The sequence below is a fragment of the Polyergus mexicanus genome, unplaced genomic scaffold, assembly GCF_030449975.1.
Source record: "Polyergus mexicanus isolate NDT 795.1 unplaced genomic scaffold, iyPolMexi1.0 SCAF_13, whole genome shotgun sequence".
Taxonomy (NCBI): Eukaryota; Metazoa; Arthropoda; class Insecta; order Hymenoptera; family Formicidae; genus Polyergus; species Polyergus mexicanus.
In genome coordinates, this window is record NW_027223333.1 from 1159090 (window position 1) to 1179616 (window position 20527).

At 30.9% G+C, this 20527-nt stretch overlaps 3 protein-coding genes across 17 annotated transcripts in view; 2 read left to right on the top strand and 1 right to left on the bottom strand.

The window, feature by feature from the left end:
- The first annotated feature begins 1439 nt into the window (after positions 1 to 1439).
- LOC138938897 (cytochrome P450 4C1-like) lies at positions 1440 to 4956 on the top strand. The gene is made up of 12 exons (XM_070306281.1): positions 1440 to 1605; positions 1728 to 1834; positions 2133 to 2223; positions 2342 to 2530; positions 2816 to 2885; positions 3141 to 3267; positions 3350 to 3398; positions 3493 to 3629; positions 3740 to 3808; positions 3938 to 4115; positions 4508 to 4687; positions 4787 to 4956. The coding sequence occupies exons 1-12, from the start codon at positions 1440 to 1442 to the stop codon at positions 4954 to 4956; spliced, it is 1533 nt and encodes a 510-aa protein (XP_070162382.1).
- A 10-nt stretch (positions 4957 to 4966) lies between these two features.
- Positions 4967 to 13479, bottom strand: Rad51d (Rad51 recombinase D). 8 transcript variants are annotated; one of them, XM_070306274.1, is made up of 6 exons: positions 12921 to 13479; positions 7417 to 7616; positions 6478 to 6587; positions 6156 to 6366; positions 5624 to 5800; positions 4967 to 5384 (listed from the first exon to the last, which is right to left on the bottom strand). In XM_070306274.1, the coding sequence occupies exons 2-6, from the start codon at positions 7558 to 7560 to the stop codon at positions 5061 to 5063; spliced, it is 966 nt and encodes a 321-aa protein (XP_070162375.1). In that variant the 5' UTR covers positions 7561 to 7616; positions 12921 to 13479; the 3' UTR covers positions 4967 to 5060. The 8 variants fall into 8 exon arrangements, with proteins under 8 accessions (XP_070162375.1, XP_070162381.1, XP_070162378.1 ...); XM_070306280.1 differs by lacking the exon at positions 12921 to 13479 and adding an exon at positions 10237 to 10296; XM_070306277.1 differs by lacking the exon at positions 12921 to 13479 and adding an exon at positions 8898 to 9144.
- The window catches only part of Dom (domino helicase), a 36599-nt gene continuing 24534 nt past the window's right edge, over positions 8463 to 20527 (top strand). For 2 of the 8 annotated variants that reach the window (XM_070306264.1, XM_070306267.1), the window contains exons 1-11: positions 10109 to 10328; positions 12000 to 12205; positions 12712 to 13522; positions 16432 to 16676; positions 16939 to 17265; positions 17754 to 17964; positions 18636 to 18859; positions 19200 to 19337; positions 19478 to 19571; positions 19841 to 20034; positions 20261 to 20359. In XM_070306264.1, the coding sequence (XP_070162365.1) occupies positions 12011 to 12205; positions 12712 to 13522; positions 16432 to 16676; positions 16939 to 17265; positions 17754 to 17964; positions 18636 to 18859; positions 19200 to 19337; positions 19478 to 19571; positions 19841 to 20034; positions 20261 to 20359 (2538 nt within the window). In that variant the 5' untranslated portion in view covers positions 10109 to 10328; positions 12000 to 12010. Of the gene's footprint in view, positions 8878 to 10108; positions 10329 to 10440; positions 10703 to 11999; positions 12206 to 12711; positions 13523 to 14616; positions 14742 to 16431; positions 16677 to 16938; positions 17266 to 17753; positions 17965 to 18635; positions 18860 to 19199; positions 19338 to 19477; positions 19572 to 19840; positions 20035 to 20260; positions 20360 to 20527 lie in introns of those variants that run through there. The other 6 variants (XM_070306269.1, XM_070306270.1, XM_070306265.1 and 3 more) reach the window with 5 other exon arrangements.

The window sequence follows — 20527 nt, forward strand, 5'->3', positions numbered from 1 at the left end:
ATCATTTTGCTTGAATATGTTTTTTCTACTAAATATTTTTCGTACAGAACATAAAAATAATATTGTGATTGTTAGACATATATTTCACAGAATGCATTAACATTTTTTTTCAGGATGCTTCAAAAAATGTTTAGGAAGAGATAATTATGTGTCAAACGTACATAAAATATAAAATATATTGTATTAAATATAATTTATTATTTATATCAAAGAGAAAAACGCTAATATATAATATATAGTATAGAATAATATATATATATATATATATATATATATATATAATATATATAATAGAGAGAACGCGCTAATATATAATATTTTGATAAAAATGTTTTATATTTTATGTACGTTTAACACGTAATTATCTCTTCCTAAACATTTTTTGAAGCATCCTGAAAAAAAAAAAATATTTATGCATTCTGTGAAATATATGTCTAACAATCACAATATTATTTTTATGTTCTGCACGATAAAAATATTTAGTAGAAAAAACATACTCAAGCAAAATAATTTCGGAAATACTAGAAAATAAAGACTTATTCTTAATATGAAAACAATTGTAAATATAATATTCTAAAATTTATTATATTTTATTTATAATTGATTAAAAAGTTCGTTCACAAAAACAAACCGCAAGTTTTTAGTTAGTTTCTATTAGCAGTTTTTGAAATAATATTTTTCATTGTAAATAATTTATTTTTCTTTTTTTTTATGTGTGTATTTCTTGGTAATTATTAATTCAAATTACACATTATGTTTAATAAAATAATTTGCATATTTAATGAATATTTCTCACCAAATATTTATACACTGCCTTGTCTGTCTTAATGATGTTTAAACAAGTGAGAAAACATATTAGAGTGAAATGCTTATTTTTTTTGTAAGATAATTTTTTGTTTGAATTGATTATTAAGACATTTGTAAAATCATTTATGCAAATATTTTCCAAAAGTTTGTTCCTTTCCAATTTATATGTATTAAACTATGCGTGTTCTTCAACTACTTTTTAAGTTACACAATATTCTTACTTTTTAATTCTTGTTTAATAAATAATCTTTCTTATTTATCTTATTCATTGTTGTTTAATAAATCATTAATAATAGCAGTAGGCTTAGAGTTACTCAATGTTAATTAAATCATTTTTATTATTGTGTCTCGTTAATTATTCAAATGAATAAACGAAGAAAATCCCGATAAGATATTAATGAATATAATCATAAGCATATGCGAGAAGCTCTGCAATCTTATATCTGTCAACGAAAACTGTTATCTAGCACATAAGTATCGTCGAATTTCATTGTGCAACACACAAAAGTTTTCCGATACAATATATTTCAGATTTAATTTATATATATTACAATATAATAAAATTATATTAATATAAAACGATATACTGTATACTATATTTTGCACGGAATTTGTCATTGTTTTTTAACGCGATGAGTTTTATAAGTGTTATATTCATTGTTCTGATCGTTGTAAGCTATTTTGTCTTAAATTATCGTCGTCAATCGTCCATAATTAAAGCCGCTAGATGTCTGCCGGGCCCAAAACCATTTCCGTTAATTGGAAACGCCTGCTATCTTCTAAGGAAAGATTTTGATGGTACACGATGTTTATTTTCGAAAAAAATAATCGATATTATTATTTATATCAAAGAGACGTCTTTATCGTATTTAATGTAAAATTTTTTCCACGTTTCTATTTTAACTTTGCAATAATTTCAGAATTTTTAAATAGTATGTTGAGCCTTATGGATGGTTATTCATCCCCTGCTCGATTCTGGTTCGGCAATAAATTATATATTGTTGTATATGAACCGGAACAAATAAAGGTGAGTATAACAAATATTGCAAAATAACATCAATATAAGTCTGTTAGCTTACGTTTTAGTACATATAGATAAAAATGGTAAAAAAAACTATTTTATAAAAATAAATAATATAATTATAATATGATTATCATATATACTACAAATTATTTTGAATATTTCTCGAGCAAGCTAATGAAATAATTCTATCTAAATATATGTTTATAAATATATATCAATGCAAACACAAATATAATAGTATTATGTTGGATATACAATATTTAAGTATAAAAATGTAAAGCATTTTTATAAAATTACATAGATTGTCCTGCAAAGCTCCAGTTGCTTAGATAAAGGAGAAGTGTATAAATATGTTGAGTCGTGGCTAGGTACAGGATTGCTCACGGCTCCTGGTAAGTTACGCTTTTTAGAATTTAAAATATTAGTTCTTTCTATACTATATGTAAGTTTTGATAAATATATCCTCGATAAATAATTTCTTATATTATTTTTCCCTCTGTAAACTTTTAGCATCCATATGGAAACACACTCGAAAAATGATAGCTCCGTGTTTTAATGCAAGCTTATTGAAGGTTTTTTTCGATACGTTTGCTAAACAATCGTTGACATTGGTGCATCAATTAGAAAAACTTGAATCGTATGAAAAAGAGGTTGACCTTTTTCATTATATATGGCTTTGTACTTTGGATATTATATACGGTAACTAAATATATAATTTAATTTTTATATTAATTATTTGTGTAACATAAAGTTCGATAGAAATCCATTTGTTGAATCAATTATTCTAAATTGGTCTTTTGCTGAATGAGTAACAGAAATTATACCTATTTGAACCTTTTAAATGTAACTAAACATCGAAATTGAGTATTTATGTTTTAAATCATTTAAATATATAAAAAATGATCATTTCTATTAATAACATGTTTAATAATAAATTTTTTCATGTGATTTTCTCTCTCTCTCTCTCTTTTTCTCTCTAAAAAGAATCTATAACAGGAATGAAGCTGGAATCACAGTCAAATAGAGACAATCGTTATGTAAAAGCAATTACAAGGTATATTTCTTACTTATCTTAATCATTGATAAAAGAATATATTTACTTTTTGACAATATATATTTACGTTTTTCTAAATGATTATAGTCAATCAGATAAAATAAAAATTGATTTAACATCTTTCAATACGTCCAAATAGATAAGAAAATTGCAATGAATTATAAAAACATGTATATACAAGCATTTCTTACAAAGGAACTTACTATTTTGTAAAAAATTTCTTATAAACGAATTAAAAAAAAAAATATGTTTTAGGATAAAAGAGATAGTAGCAATTAGAATGCGAAATATATTTTTGTTACCTAATACTTTATTCAATTTGACCCATTTGAGTCGTGAGCAATTGAAGAATTTAACTTTGATTCATTCTTATGCCGATAAGGTACATAAACACATTTATATCGATAATGTATTTGTGTGTAAATATATGTTAATAATTATGTAATTTTTTCTCGCATATACAGGTAATAAAGAGAGCATCAAATAAGTTGAATTATACGAGTAAAACTGAAAGTAGTAAGTTGGTTCATAAAACTTAACAAATATTATAAATAAAATAATCAAATTTTATTTATAAAATTTGATAAAATGGGAGAGAAAGAGAAAGAATTTTATTCATCTGTTCTTCTTTCAAATAATACAGCTACAAAAACGTTTCTGGATATTTTAATGAAAGCGTCTTATGATGGAAAAACACTTACCGAAAACAACATTCGCGACGAAGTTAATACGATATTAGTAACAGTGAGTATATATAAATTATATAAATTACATTGTTCTTTGAAACGAGCACAATTAAAAATTGTTGCCTATTTATTAATATTATTTTTAATATCAAGTATTTCCATTTATAGGGGAGTGATACAACTGCTGTAACGGTGAATTTTACAATCTTTATATTAGCAAACATTCCAGAAATACAAGTACGTATTCTATTTGATTCATTTCAATCAAAATCAGTCAGATTAACATCATTTAATAATAATTGAAAGTAATATTTATATATATGTATAATTATACGAATAATCCTAAAAATATGTACTTTACAAAAGGAGAAAGTATATAAAGAATTGTCAGAAATTTATGGCAATGAAAATCTAAATTCTGCTCCGATTAAATATGAGGATTTACAACATATGGATTATTTGAGTCGTGTAATCAAAGAAACAATGAGACTCTTTCCTCTTGTGGCTTGTGTTGTACGGCACTTAAAAGAAGATTTAAAAATAGGTTTGCTTATAAACATAAATTTAGATAATTTTTTGCTTGAAAATAAAATTATATATATGATATATATATACGAGTATATATATATATATATACGAGTATATATACGTATATAAGTAGATAAAGTTTCCAACAGAGATCTGAAATTATATATATATTAAAAAAACATATTTAAACATATTTAAAGTGTACATTTTAATTACTGCAGTGTTTGCAGTGCTTTTAAAATAGCCTCAATTAGATAGAGAGTATAAGCACTTTTTCCACTATAGAGAAAGCGATATATGCACAACATTAAAAATAATAAATTTGGTCTAAATATATGTTTTTTAATACAATTCCGCGCGCAAGAACTTTTGTATACTCAATGTTTATATTTGTATTTAATGTTTTAGGTGAATTTATATTACCGAAAGGCGCTGATATTTTTCTGCCATTTATAAAAATACATCGAAATGAAAGATATTGGCAGAATCCATTGGTGTTTGATCCTGATAGATTCCTTCCACATAATATGGCTAATCGTCATCAATATAGCTACTTACCTTTCAGTAACGGACCAAGAAATTGCATAGGTATATATAAATACCATAAATATCAAATATTACTACAATATCTGTGTATGTATAATGTCATGATAAATTAATATATTATTATGATTAATCAAATTGCAGGATGGAAATATGGAATGGTTTCTATGAAAGTTATGCTAGCTACTTTGATACGAACATTTGTATTCAAAGTAGACAAAAGGATTAAACTAGATGAAATAAAATTGAATGTAGCTCCATTATTGACTGTTATTAATCCTTTAAAAGTTAAGATAACAAAAAGAAACGTATAACACAAAATAAACAGGTATAATAATATAATTAACACATTTTTATGATATAATACTTAATAACAATCAATCAGAATATTTAACAATTGACTGACCTTATAGACGGCTTATTGTGACGTAATCCCGGCATCGCTTACCATCACGATGCAGGATTTCTCGTCTGATCTTAGATCCTTCCAAACAGTAATCCTTCGAATTTCACTATGCAGTCTTACTATCAGTAATCTCGTGACTGGTACCCTCGCCCAGAATCTTCCTAATGCCGGTGTTATGGCGGCAGGGTCTATTTGATCGGAGGAATTCCATTGAGTAACTGAATTCACCGTGACCACGATTGCATGGCACTCTCTCGTGAGGAATCGACATGCCTCGGCCAAATCATCGAGCTCGTATGTCGTCTCAAGATCATGCTGATGCGCTTGTCGCGTTACCTTAAGAGAAATAAGATAATAGCTGATTGTTAAAAACTGTGAAGGCTATTATAATTCCTAATTTTATATACTATTCAATCTAATATTAATTATAAGTTAATTATTATGAAAATTGGTTAGAAATATCAATACTTAATAATATTAATTGATACACTTTAATCATATTGCATTAATATATGCATAAAATATAATCAAAATATTTTAGAAGACAACATCAATAGAAATTTATCTATCAGTACCTTAAAGATGACTGCTGGTAAAGAATCTATAATTACAAAACGAAATCTTTTTTCTTCAGGCGACATATTATTCTTCTTTGTTTTATAGAAAGTTACTAATTCGCGTAAAACTCGTATTAAGTCACGGGACGAACGTATATGACAGACTTTTGTACGTTGCAATACGTTTTCTATAATCTGGAACAAAAAAATACAGTATTTATTTTTCCAGAATTTTGCAATAAAAATTAATAAGTATTAATTAAGGCAAGTTTTATTTGTATAATGCGATATAAGAAATTTATCAGTGTATAAAAATTTTAAAAGCAATAAATCATATTAAAAAGCTTTCACACTCTACATAAATATGATCTTATTCTTTTTCCATAAAATTGTTTTTCTTTTAATTGAACATATAATCAATTTACTATTTATTTTATTATTGTGCTGTATAATATTATATCCAATTCAAATTTGTGTTATAATTTTTTATCTAATAATTAATTGAATTTATTAACATGCCAATGTTTTGATTAATATTTAAAGTTATTACCTCTTGTCTAAAGTTTCTTGCCTTTAAAATCTCTTCGTATCGAAATCTGGTGAAATCTCTTTTTGTATCAAAGTAATACACAATGGTGTCTGACTGAACAGCAATATTAGCAGCTATTGTCAAACATAATTGAGTCTTTCCAGAAGATGACGGTCCGCATAACTCGCACAACTGTCCAGGATACAGGCCACCTTTCAGCAATTCATCCAAACTGTTGCAATAAAAATCAAATATTAAATATCTATCTTCTAAACAATAGTTGTATATATTTGTATTTATCAACATTATCTCAATTAAGAGCTAATATATGTTTCAAACATACCACTTTATATTGATTGAAATATAGTTGCGTTCTATTGCAAGAACCTCAATCGCATTCCTCTTTGTGCCACCGTAATTCTTCAATATGTGCTTCTTCACTTCCAATATATCCTGCAAATGTTAATATAGTCAGGGTTGGGAAAGTTACTTTATAAAAGTAATTCGTTACTCTTACCATCCTTTTTTTAAAAAGTAACTCGTTACCGTTACTCAAAAAATAACGAGTCGTTACATTTTCCGTTAGTTTTTTTATATATAAAACTAACTTTACATACAATTTTTTTAAATACAAGATCAAATTAAACACTAAAAATTTTTAAACATTGTCTTACAAAGAAACAAGATACCAAAATAAGCTTTCAGCAGTTTTCATGTAATGCTGCGTTCCAACACTTTTATCAATATGTTCCTTTGTATGAAAATTATATCAAATAAATTCGAAAAAAGTAACAATAAGAGTAACTGTTAAATTCGTTACTCATTACCGAAAAATGTAACAAAGTTATTTTTTCCATTACAAACAAAATTTGTAACGCCGTCACCGTTACAATTACCGAAAAAAAGTAACTGTAACGGTAACGGCGTTACAAATAACGCGTTACTTCCCAAGCCTGAATATTGTGCTGAATCAAGTCCCAATTTTTTTTGTTTCTTTTTCTCAAGTTAAAAAAATATAAATAAGTTATATTAATATCAATTGAAACTAATTTTTGAATTGAGTTGGATTCCAAAATTTACTCTTTGGAGTAAAGTAATATTTAATTAGCCAATCAGAAAAAAAAATGAAAAGAAAACTTCTTTCTATATTTTTTTAGTTTTGTTTTTTTAATATCTAACATGCACAATATACACAATGTGTGTGTGTGTGTGTGTGTGTGTGTGTGACACATAAGACGTTTTCATTAATTTTTTATCCATTTTTTTTTTATTAAATATATACCATATGTGAAAGACCGGTGAAGGTTGCCAGTTTAATCGGATCCGTCGTGACAAAATCCACGATTGTAATTACATTTTTTCGTTGCAATTTCTCTGTCACCATCTCTGACAAACTCGGATGAATGCTCGCGTCCAATTTAATCATCCTTCAATCCCGAGTGTACGTACACACATCTTTCTTCTTCTTCTTCTTCTTTGTGGCTGTAATACATACACACATACGTTAATTATCTAAGAAACAAAACCATAAAGTTTGAAAGGCTTGACTTTTCTAAAAAGCCAACAAAGAATTTGTAGATATTGCGTACGTGTGTGCGGGTGAGAATTATTAAAATATTTACATAAATAAAATGTGGATAAACATATTGTTAAAGCGTTTGATTAAAATCTATACGCGAAATAACATAGGTTTTTAACAAACAAGAAGGAAACGATTCGAACCTCTGTTTAACACTACTACATAGCAAATAAAACGTGAGATTAATACATAAAAAAATACAATTTCCGCAGCAATGTCATATCAATCACAACAATAATATGAAGTATTTTGAATTATTTCTTCTTTATAGCATTTGAGCGACCTAGGTCATATTTTGTATTATCTTCTTCTTTTTCTTCTGTTTGGCCGGTATTCATAGTCAGTTCTTATATTTAAGATCGTCTTAAGCCCGTATCAGACTACGCATTGAAAATTGAAGATTAAAGATTGGAATTTGACTAATCAGAACAAAAGGAACTAAAATTTCTTTGTCCTGATTGGTCAAATTTCAATCTTCAATCTCAATCTTCAACGCGTAGTCTGATACGGGCTTTAAGCACAATCTTAAGATGCCCTAAACCAATCACAGAGCCATTAGCATTTTAAGACATTACTTAAGACAGTCTTGAAATAAGAACTGACTACGAATATCGGCCTAGAAGAGAAACTTTCCCTATTGGATATCGGATGCAGCGTGAATCTATCATTAGTATAAATCCCACCCTACGGATTTTTATTGCGCGTATTTCAAAAAGCGCGCACTTGCGTGGGCGATTCCGGATGGCTCTTCCGGCGATGCCGACGATAACCGGGACAACGCGCGGAGTATCCGATCCGAGTGTCACTCACTTGGTCGAACGCTCGACACGCACGCGGTTGCTCTCGGCTCTCGGCATCGACGGAGGGGAAGATCCAGGGAGATCCGTTCCTGTTCATCCTGCCTCCGATCCCGAAGGTGATCCCGGAACGACCCGGTCATTTGCCGAAATGGCGATCGTTACCGCGGCGGCGGCAGCGAGGGTACCCGCGCGCAAAAATGCCGCCCGGCGGCGGCACGCGTCTCCTCGCGAGAGACGCACGTGCGCGCACTCGACGATCGAATGGCGCTCCCGCGGCACTCGTCGGCCCCGACAACGCGAAACCTCGAGGAGCCGAGCGACACCGGTGACGATAGAGTGATCCCGGAAGGAAATCGATGCACAGGTATGTATATATTTACTTACGTATATACGAGATAATATTACGGTTCGATTACTTTAGTAAGGCAAAGAACGTGAGATTCAATGTGTGCCACGTGGCTGATGGTGCTTCGGGTCGACTCGATTATCGATCGTCTCCTATGCGGGTGAATGCTGAGGTCTATTCTTCTTATCTCTTTTTTAGCCATCTGTATTTTCAAGTTTGCTCTCTTCCCTTTCTTTTTCATTAGATATTTTTATGGATTATTTTATTCCGAAAGTACAAAGTGTATAGCATATTAAGTGCAGCTAAAAAGATTTCATTAGATCTGTTCTTTTTTTTGCAGCATTTCCTGCAAAAAAGAAAATTAAAAAATAGATTATATATATTATATACATATGCACAATCCATTTTTTTTTATTTTTCCTTTTTCTTTACACGTGTTGCTCATTTCGAGTGTAAAAAATGCAATTTGGTGTAAATGAAAAGAATAGCTAAAGCCTGTATTAAATTATACAGGATACAGACTAAGGTTCAAGATGGGGATTTGATCAATAGGGCAATGAAATCTTTAACTTGATTCGAATTTGATCTCGAATTTCAATTTATCTTTACTGAATTTTGAGCCATGGCATATATATATATATATATATATATATATATATATATATACATGATTTGATTTTCCAGTTAGATCGCATACTATCTAGTAAATTACTAAAAATATCACCATATAAGATTGCATCAAACAGCGTTCGACCAATCAGGGTAAAAGCAGCCAGGTTTATCCTGATTGATCAATCGCTATAATTAATACAATTAATAATTAATATATATATTTAGAAATTGAAGAGGAAGAGAGGAAGAACAAAAAATGCAAGAAGTTTAGTTGCAAAGAACAAATCTAGTTCCTATCAAAAAGATTAAGCATCGAAGATTGAATTGAAATTTAACTAATAATTGGGACAACAGAATTTTAGCTCCTTTTATTCCGATTAGTTAAATTCCAATTTTTAATCTTCAATTTTCCATGCGTAGTCTCCGATACGGGCTTACGAGGCTCGCGAACGGTGTTGAACTCGGAATATGGATTCGAACGTACGAGCGGGTCGACCAATCACGCGCGCCCGTTGATGCCACGTTGTCGCGCGCAGCGGCCACGATCGACCAATGGGAGGGCACGCGCCGCCATCTCTGCGCGACTGGCGAAAACATAGCGACTCGGGAGGGGGAAGGGGAGACTGGCTCGTTTCGGCCGCGGCCGAAATTTGTCTCGCAGCCGTCGCCATGTTTAGAAGTGTGTACGCGTCCTTGGGCGTGCGGTGTGACAATGTATCGTAAAATATTAGATATAGCTCATGCGTCGTATGTTACGTGAGGTACCCAATTGCGAGTTGACCCACGCGGATCGCGGGCGTGACGATCATTTCCATGGATGGCGCACCTACGTCGCGAAAATTTGTGATTACATTATGGTAAGTCCGCGGTCGTCCCGAAGCCAACGCCAACATGGCGGACGGGAGATTTCCTTTGTATCACGTCGCGCCGCGCGGTGTTGCGTCGGGCGGCTTCCCCACCCATCGACGCCATTCGTCGTGTCCGGCGAGGTCGCCTCCTCGCGCGTCTCCACGTCGTCGCGACGCGCATCTCCGACCTGCACTCGCGTTCTCTCGTCACCGGCACCTCGATCGTATAAAGCACACCGATCCCTTGATGCATTTCTCGGATAGCAACCGGATCTCGAACCATCGTTCGGTTTGCCGGTCCGGGATCTCGCGATGATACACTTCCTCTCCTGACACTCGCCGATCCCCGATATCCCGTCGTCATGTACGACACTGAATTTCGCGTATGTATTAGTCGCCTTTTGCACAATATCTACTCTTTTTTATTATTATTATTATTTTTTTTTTTTTTTAAACGTCGAAGCCGTATCTTACTCCGTTTACTCCGAATTCATCTTTTTTTTTTCTTTCGATTTACATTTGCGAATAATCGAGATATTTTCGTCTTTCGATAAACGAATGAGCTCATGCATTGGAGATCATTGTTGCTAGTATTTTTTATATATATATATTTATTTGCTTGATTTTTTTTTTTTTTTTTTTTTTTTTTTTTTTTTTTTTAATAGTTTACAATATATCAAATAAGTTGTCTCTATCCAATGGATTATTTAAAAAAGGATCAAAGTTTCTGTTGCATTGCAAATCTGCTTATCTGTTTAACATGTTTATTTCTGTATACTTTTAGTACATATAATATTTAAGGTCTGCATACTTTTAGTATATATAATATTTGAGGTCTCAATATTTTGCATACACACTATTTCTTCACTATATTTTTATCTATGATGTTTTATATTTGATTAATGATTTAAGATACATATTGTATGCATTGTTTAAAATTAATGCAAAAGTTTTTATCTAACTATACGCTTTGTTGTTAAATTATTCTTAATGATGTTATTATCAAATCATTGTTGCTTGTTTTAATCCTTTAAACTGATCCTTTCATCTTATTGAATGTAATCTTTGTTATACTTCAAAAATATACCTAAATATATCTTATTAAAAAGAAAGTTAAAATATGAAGTATCTACAAGTAAATTGCTTTTTTTTATTTGAACTTAATAATTTTATATTTAGAAATTAATGCATAGAGTATCTTTAAATTTGGTTTTCTAAAATTTGCTTCTAAATTTTAAGCTTTTCTAAGCTTTATTTTTTAGATATTTTTTTTTTATTAAGATAAGAATACAAAAAAATAATATAGTATTAATCCTTTAAGAACATATATGTATTAATAAGATTTGTTTGGCAGACAAATTTCAAGAACTATATATCAAGTTGTACAAGTATATAACGAGGATTTAATGGGCTTATGTATTGATGGGTATTTAAAGATATATATAAGATAACAAAATCTTTAATTTATAAAATATATTAAAAATGTAATTATATTAAAGATATATATCTTTTTAAATGAATTCTATTAAAGTACATATATTGATGTTATATTTTAAAAAAGCGGGTTTTTAAAGAATTAATATTTCAATATTTACATACTTTATACATAGTAAAACATGAATATTTATATGGTGCAAGTCACTGTGAATCATTATACAATGCAACGTTTTATCTTTTCAGCATAACGTGCAATGAGTGATAAGCAAGGTGCACCTATTTTACCACCCCTTAATCGGGGTGCGTCTAATAATGGAGGAAATAATGGAGGTGCAGCTCAACAGACTGTCAGTCTGCAGCAAGTTCTCGCTACTCAAGGCCTCAATGTGCTCTCTACTAGTAGCGGGCAACAGTTCGTCATTACGAGTCAAGTTCCTGGTCTTACGCAAGTATGTCTTCATGTTATCAAATTTTTCTAGTTAAAATGTGTTGCGTGAAAAAATATACAATTTATATTTGTTTAAATAAAAAAAACATGCATTTTTTTCATAAAGTATAATAGGATGTTTTATCTAACTTAATTATCTAATTTGTTATATATTAATAAAAAAAATTATATATGTATTAAATTAATTACAGTCAGCGGTTATGTTAACTTCCATTATTTGTACATTATTTATTAATTATTATTACTGCTTACTCAATAAAATATTTATAATAACTAAGCATTAATTTAATTAGTAAATAATTATATTCAGTAATGATTATCAAGAATTACTTTAGTTTTGATTATTTTTATCGTTCATTAAAAGCTGGTTATTTATTAATTGCTGATTGTTTAATCAAGGATTACACTGTAATTAAATAATTAATCTATACATTTGCACTTTAGCACAATTTCGTGCTAAAGTTTTTTCTGTGACAACGATTGATACTTGCGTATTTTTATTAATAGGTTATACCGAATAACATCACGACTAATGCGAGTGGAACGCAACAAGTCGGCGTCACAAGGATCGTCAACATTGCGGGGACGCCACCGCGTAACACGGCAGGATTGGTGGCCGGGAATATCAGTGTTGCCGGTACATCGCCGTCAGTCGCGTCACGGTCACAGAACTCTACCAAGGTAGTATTAGCGACGTCGCCGAAGCTCGTACGTACCTCATTAAGCAACATGTTTGCGACACCGATGTCGTCGCAGACGTCATCGCCACAGACGCGGGTGCAATCGCCGTCACCGCCGGCGAGAAAGCGATTGAAATTATCGGAGACGACGGAGAAAACAGTTGCGTTCGATAGTAGTGGCTACCGTAGAAGGATATTGGAGCATAAGATACGACGGATGCGTATCGTACGCGAGAAATATGTCGAGAATGTGTCGGAGCTATTCTTTTTGCACATCGGCGGAAATATGATGGACTATCCTAGTTGGCAGAAACGGCCCCCAACGCCACAATATTTGCACTTTTTACGTCAGCATCCGCTCGATCCGGACGACGATGACGAGGATTTGACAGCGCCGTTGTCATTGGATTTCTCGCAGTTGTCTGCTGTCACCACTGTTACCGCTACTACCGTCGCTGCTGCTATTACTACTACCACCGCTGCTGTCACTGCTACCGTTGCAACCGTTACTGCCGATTCTACGGTGGTACAAATCCCAAATCAAAGCGCGGAAGTCAAGATCTCCGGCGTGGGTGTCACGCCAATAGCGCTTTCCACTACCCTACCTGCTGCGGCTTTAGCTCAGCTCACCCAACAAGGTAAATATTGTTTAATAATTAAGGCAGCAAGAAAATCTAATTACTCATTGTTTGAGCGATATTGACCCGTAAGTTGACCTTCGATTTATAATGCATTCATCGAGAGTAACATTACGTTCGCGAATCCAGCTACACAATATTATTGTTCTAGAATTGTTGTTTGCGGTGGATGCTTATTTGAAACGGTGCTGAGTTTTTTCTTGAAATAAAAAAAATCGTTTTATTCAATTAATAATTTTAGTTAAAACCATAACACTTCTTTTACTATCCAAAAGTTTTATAGATCAATACTAGTATTATTAAATAAATAATGATTTAGTAGGTATAACAATATCTTTATCATATTAGACGATTTTGCTAGAGATGATTTTTTAAATATGTTTGGAGAAATCTGACATTATTACAATTGAAAGAGATAATAGCAGTAACAGGCTCAGGGCAAGAACAATTAAGCGGGAAAACGGGTACATAAAAAGAGCTAACAAGGGAGGTCCACTTGAGTATAAATTTATTTATCAATTTCATTGGTCTTAGCTAATAAAGCACCTTTCAAAGTATAACATGCTGAGTCCACAGGGCAATGTAACGCCTAATAATCGGGAAATAGGCTCGGGACAATTCGGTTGGGCTGGGATATAATGTCCTTTTCCAAGGCACTGCCCACTTTCTAACCCAATACAATGCATCGAATGCTGCATGTATATGCATATGTTTGTCATGTGCATTCTATGAAATATGCTTTATTAGCTAAGACCAGTGAAATTGATAAACAAATTTACACTCAGGTGGGACCTCTCTTGTAAGACGCGAACTTATTTTTAAATTTTTTAACTAATGTGCATTAAAAATGTACGTTTTACACAGTTTTTTAATCCATCTTCAGCATATTTATATTCATGCTTTCTCTATATTCTGCATTAGAAGGAATCTTGCATCATCTTGAAAAGTACTTCTAAAAGTACTTCTTAAATTATTTAACAAAGGATCAAGTGTTTTCTCATTTGTGTTATATTTTAGTTTCTACTCATTATTATGAATAAAAAGTTCCGGTTATTGTATACCGAATAAATAATCATTTGCGCATCAGGACAAGTACCAGGTAGGCCTCAAGGGGGCCGCCATGGCATGGTATTTGCCTTCCGAGCGGCAATCCAGTCTTCACCGTCACTCACCGTTCATCCTCCATCCGCTTCTACTCTAGCACCTACGCTCATTATAGGTGATTACTGCAGGTCGCCTGCCGTGTTCGTTTCTTCGTGTCTTTAAGTCGCTCCGTATATTGGTTTCGCTTTTGGGCAATTTGTTAGTTGCTCCAAATCCTTGAGTTCTTATTGAAAATCTTATTGAAATTGATTGTTTTCATGCGTTATGTTTCTATATTATATCTGTCATACTCTTGACTTAAACTGTTTGAATGATGATCGGGAGACGCTCACCAAAAAAGACTTCGACTACTGCTATTAAAGACATATAGAAACTTGTACTCTCACTTCTCGAATAAATTAGCTATATAAAATATACAGAATTGGCAGAAAATAAAATATAAAAAATAAGTAAAATGAATTTTAGATGAAAACACTTATTATATATCCAAAGTCATATATTACAATATGTTTTTTCATTGTATGTTTACTTTATGTCAATTCTGTAGAACAAATTAAACAAGAATAAATAACATATTACATGTAACTGTACAACAATACTCTGTGTGGCGATCGTCCTGATTGTTATCAAATGCAAACGCATGTTTTTATTTGAAGCTTGGTAAAAACAATGTACATCTATTCCTTGCCTTCGGTATCACACACATATATACATATACATATATATTCTCCCAGATGCAAATGGAAGCGATTAGCTTATTTTATCTTAATTGACGTGTTTCATGACGGTTTCTCGCTTTGGTAGTTATTGTCGATCTTGTAAACATATATCATCTTGTTTTTTGTCTGTTGTGTGGAATCTTTAATGTTGTCAAAGATTTATTATTATTATTACTATTATTATATGCGTGAAATATATAATGCTTTTGATATTCAGAATACTGAAATTTAGAGATATTATGAATTTAAACTTTCATTCCTTGATGAAAATGTGATTTCAAAAATAATAAAGTTATTATTTTTATTTTCTCTATTCATAATCTCTAATGTTTATTTTTATTTTAGTTAACATTAATGTTTAATATTCTCATTATTATAAATTATTTTATTGTTATCAATCTATATAAATTATTCAAAATATCTCAAAATCTCTTTTATTGCCTGAAATATATTACGATATTCTATTTAAACAAAGAAAGTTATATTGTAACCATATTATATTATCTCTTATATTTTTAAATCTTATTCTCATCTAAAAAATATCTATCAAACGATCTATAAAAAGATCTAAAATGTTGTTCTCCAGTTTCATCTGAATTATGTAATAAGATATTTCTGCCATAAATATCTGTTTATGCTATAAATATATATTTAGCAATCATTATTTAATTTAAAAAAATTAAAAAGTGATAAACAATGTGATAATACAAAGAAATGTGTATCACAGCACAAGTATCCATCTTGCGCTAGTAAACATGTAAAAAAGAAAGTGTGATAAATGGTGGATTAAGATAGCCTGTAAGCAATCGATATAATTTCGCAAATAAGTATAAAAATGCGTGTGTTTAAGAAAATTTTTTTTAGCGAAGAGTGATACATTGGCCATTGAGATTAATTGCTTCTAAAAACCAATGACTCACTTTTCTTCAGCAAATAAATTACTATTTATTGATGTTATATACGCTACTATGTATCGTTATTATGTTTGCCAGCTCTTCGATTTTATTTTATTTCATTTTATTTTATATATATATAATTTTCATCATATACATTATAACAATCTTTTTAATCATGTTACCATTTCAGGTGGAACATCGGTAGTTACGGAACCGTCGAAGCCAGCGGTCACGATTACTGCCCCGAGTCCGGTGATGGAAAAGCCATCGTCGTCAGTAACCACCAGCGTCACCCCGAAAACGCCTACGACAACCACTGCGCTCAATAACCCCCAGCCTGTCGTTAAGCTCGTTAAGTTGTCTACACCTACTACCGTAATTACTTCCTGTGATATCACGAACAATCAGGAGCAAATTGTGGAAAAGGCTAAACAGGTGATTATCATATCCTTAATAATTGATTCTGAATACTATTTTTTCGCAACATAAAAAGCATATATAAAATATCAATATCAATATTTCATTGAATATGTAAAAATTTTAATGAATTAAATTATTATTTAATTATTTTGAATTACTTTTATTATTAATTATTTTATTATTTAATTGTGGTAAATGTTTCGAAAAAATCGGATACATCATTTTTACATTTAAAATTAAACATTTTATGCTAATGACTACGATTATTGGAATGCAGGAGGCATACGTGATGCAGCGGATCGCTGAGTTGCAACGTGAGGGATTATGGTCAGAGCGGCGATTACCTAAAGTGCAGGAACCGGCTCGAACCAAAGCCCATTGGGATTATTTGCTGGAAGAGATGGTGTGGTTGGCTGCCGACTTTGCTCAGGAGCGCAAATGGAAGAAAGCTGCGGCGAAGAAATGTGCGCGAATGGTACAAAAGTACTTTCAAGAGAAGGCGATTCAAGCGCAGAAGGCTGAGAAGTCGCAGGAACTCCGATTGAAAAAGATTGCTAGCTTTGTCGCCAAGGAAATTAAAACCTTTTGGACGAATGTAGAGAAGGTGAGCTAGAACAAAAATAATAAAATTAATATTTAAAGATTTTAAATAATTTATCGATTTAGATCGATGAAAGAATTGTTTATATTTGTTTTAAATTTTATTACCATTATTATATCATTCCTTTTCTTTTATAAAAATAGATCGGTTTAATTCTGCTATTACCCCACACTAATTAAGCCGACCTTCTTGATGTATCGTTATCAGAAGCGTGTGCTCGTTGTGGGAACAGCAAAGTCTGCATATTGTGTATGGTTGTTTAGTTTCCTAAATTCAATCAAAGAATTTAATGCAGGACACCTATTTTATTAAATTATAATCATATATCGAATATATCATAAACGCGATATCTCGCAAATGCTTTTGAATTTGAGCAGATGAAAATTCTTATTAATAATTTTAATAACAATATTTAGACAAAATTAAAAAAACATTTAGATATAAATTTTTTAAAATAAATTTAAAATTTTTTTTTTGTAATTTGTTGCCAGTTGGTGGAATATAAACAGCAAACGAGGCTGGAAGAAAAACGAAAGAAAGCATTAGATCAACATTTGAATTTCATTGTGGGTCAAACAGAAAAATATTCCACTTGGCTGACAGAAGGTCTCAACAAGACCGATGGTTCACAAAGTATTCCAGCTTCCATGAATAGCTCGCGCATTTCTTCGCCAGTTCCACAGGGAAAATGTTATTCTGATGGTATGTTTAATTCATAATGTAAAGAAAAATTAATTTTATGGATTTATATAAAAATACATACTTAATAAAATAGTTTGTAACATTAATATTATGTATAACATAATGTTAATAATTATATTAACATTTATAATAACTTGACAACACTTTTTGATGCCAAAAAATTATTGTTGATAAACATATTTTATAATAGTAAAATTTACATCATAAAACTTTTAATTACAATATTGTATAATTATTCTGTAGAACTATGTAATAATATTGTATAAAATTCTTAATTTAATAGCTTTTATTATTATAATTTATAAAAGATATACATATATTTTGGAGCTTAGAACGAGCTCTTGAACTTAATGATTGGATAAATTAATTTACTTAAACTGTTCGCCGAGTTGCATATAAGTCATTTCAACTAAATCTCTCTTCTGTATATATAATAGATCGCTTAAATATTATTTTGATTATATAATGTTTAATAGCTTATATATATAAATTATTTTAATTACATAAGGTTTTATTTTTAATTATGTTGTGCATAAACTATTGTATTTTTAAAAATCATGTACTATTTATTAAATTAAATTCCTATTTAGTTTATCTTTATTATGAATTCACTGTAATTTTATTGTATTATATAAATTATTTTTGTATAATATATGCAATGCACATTACAGAGGAATTCCAACCAAATCAGAGTTCAGATGATGACGAGGAGACTATAGCTAAAGCCGAAGAGGAAATGAAATTAACGACTAATCATAAAGAAGAAGTGGAATTATTGAAGAGAGAATCGGAAATACCTCTGGAAGATCTTCTGAAAGATTTGCCACCAAACTATTTGGAGGATTGCAACAAAAGCTTATCACCCCAAAACGCAACAAATGAAGAGGAGCAAAATGTATGTTTAAGACACAATTCATTTTTTTAATTTTACACAAAGAGGAAAGATGTTGCTGCAAATTTCTTTATTTAATGTGTTAATAAAAACAATGCGTTTTAATATGATAAATACTTTGTAGAACGATCTTCTCTTTTATGCAAAATTATCCCAAAACAGCTAAAGGTTTTAAAAATTGTTTTAAAAGTTGTTTTAAATCACTTTAATGGAAAATTTTATTAATATAAATTTTTAATATAAAGATATGAAATTATTTTTTAGATTGATTAAAATTGCAATGTTTTAAGCCATTAACCTGCTGCGGGAAAGATTAAACGAGATTTGACGATTTTTATTATAGGACAATAAGGAAGCAATTGATGCGGATGCAGATTTCGTCGCGGCATCTGGTGAATCTTCAGACGAAGAAGATACTATCATGGAAGAGGAGAGACTCGAGGGAGATATCGATCATAAACGGGAACTCGATGAGCTTAAGGTATATATAGCTTTTTCTTTTTTTAGAATTATTATTAATTATTTTAATATTGAAAAATAAATGGACGATTGTAATTCTTTTTTTTTTTTTTTTGCCACATTGTATAGATGTAGAATAAAAATATGCTCGTCTTCGTTTAGGCTGACAACGAAATGTCTATTGAAGAACTTGCGGCCAAATATGCAAATATGTCGGACATGTTGATGGACGTGGATGTGGATGTGGAGGTTGAAGGTAATTATTATAATTGTATTTATTATTACATTATATGTAAAAGCTTTGTAATTATATAAAAGCTTTTTGTGTATAAATTATATATTACGGTGATGATAGTACTACCAATCCTGATGGTGCGAGATATTTGGTTTTCATTTATCTCGATTATCCCCTCTGTGCTGTGAAATGAGGCATTTGTCTGAGAAAATTTTAAAAATTATATATAATATTGCTAAAAAACGAAGCAAATCGAATTTAATTAAATGTTATTTTTCATTTTTCTTTAGGTACAGATAAAGAGAACAGTGACAAGGAAGCGGCTCCGGAAACCGAAGACCAAACAACCAGTAGCGAGAACGAGAGCGAAGAGAGTGATCGCGAGAGCGACGAGGAAGAAGTTCGGACTCAGAGCGATGCCGAGGCAGATGTAGGACTTCAATCTCTCCTTGAAGATCCATCTGAAAAACAATCGGATAGCAGAGTAAGTAATAATAGATTTTTGTTACACACAACACACATGCACACACACACATCCACGCACGAATTCTTAATTTCTTTAGTTATTACATCATTAAATTCACTATAAATTAACGAGTTGGTATTGAATTATTTCTTGTTTTTGAATCCATTTTTTTTTTCTATTATATATATATAAATATATTTCCTTGTAATTTTTTCGCATGACATATGATTATTTTTTGTTATAGATTTCAGACGATCATTCAGATGCTCGTAACGAGATGGATAACGTTGCCGCATTGGCCGAGAGCATTCAGCCTAAGGGAAACACATTGCTCACTACTAGTGTAAGTCTTTTTATGTTTATGTTCTTAATTTCTCTTCATTCAATCTAATTATTCAAAGTCTAGATATGTGTACATATTAAATTCACTACATGTCGCCTCGTCATTTTGTGTTTTCTTCTAATCATCGCATGCGAATTATATCCATTCACGCATTCTACCCATAAGATA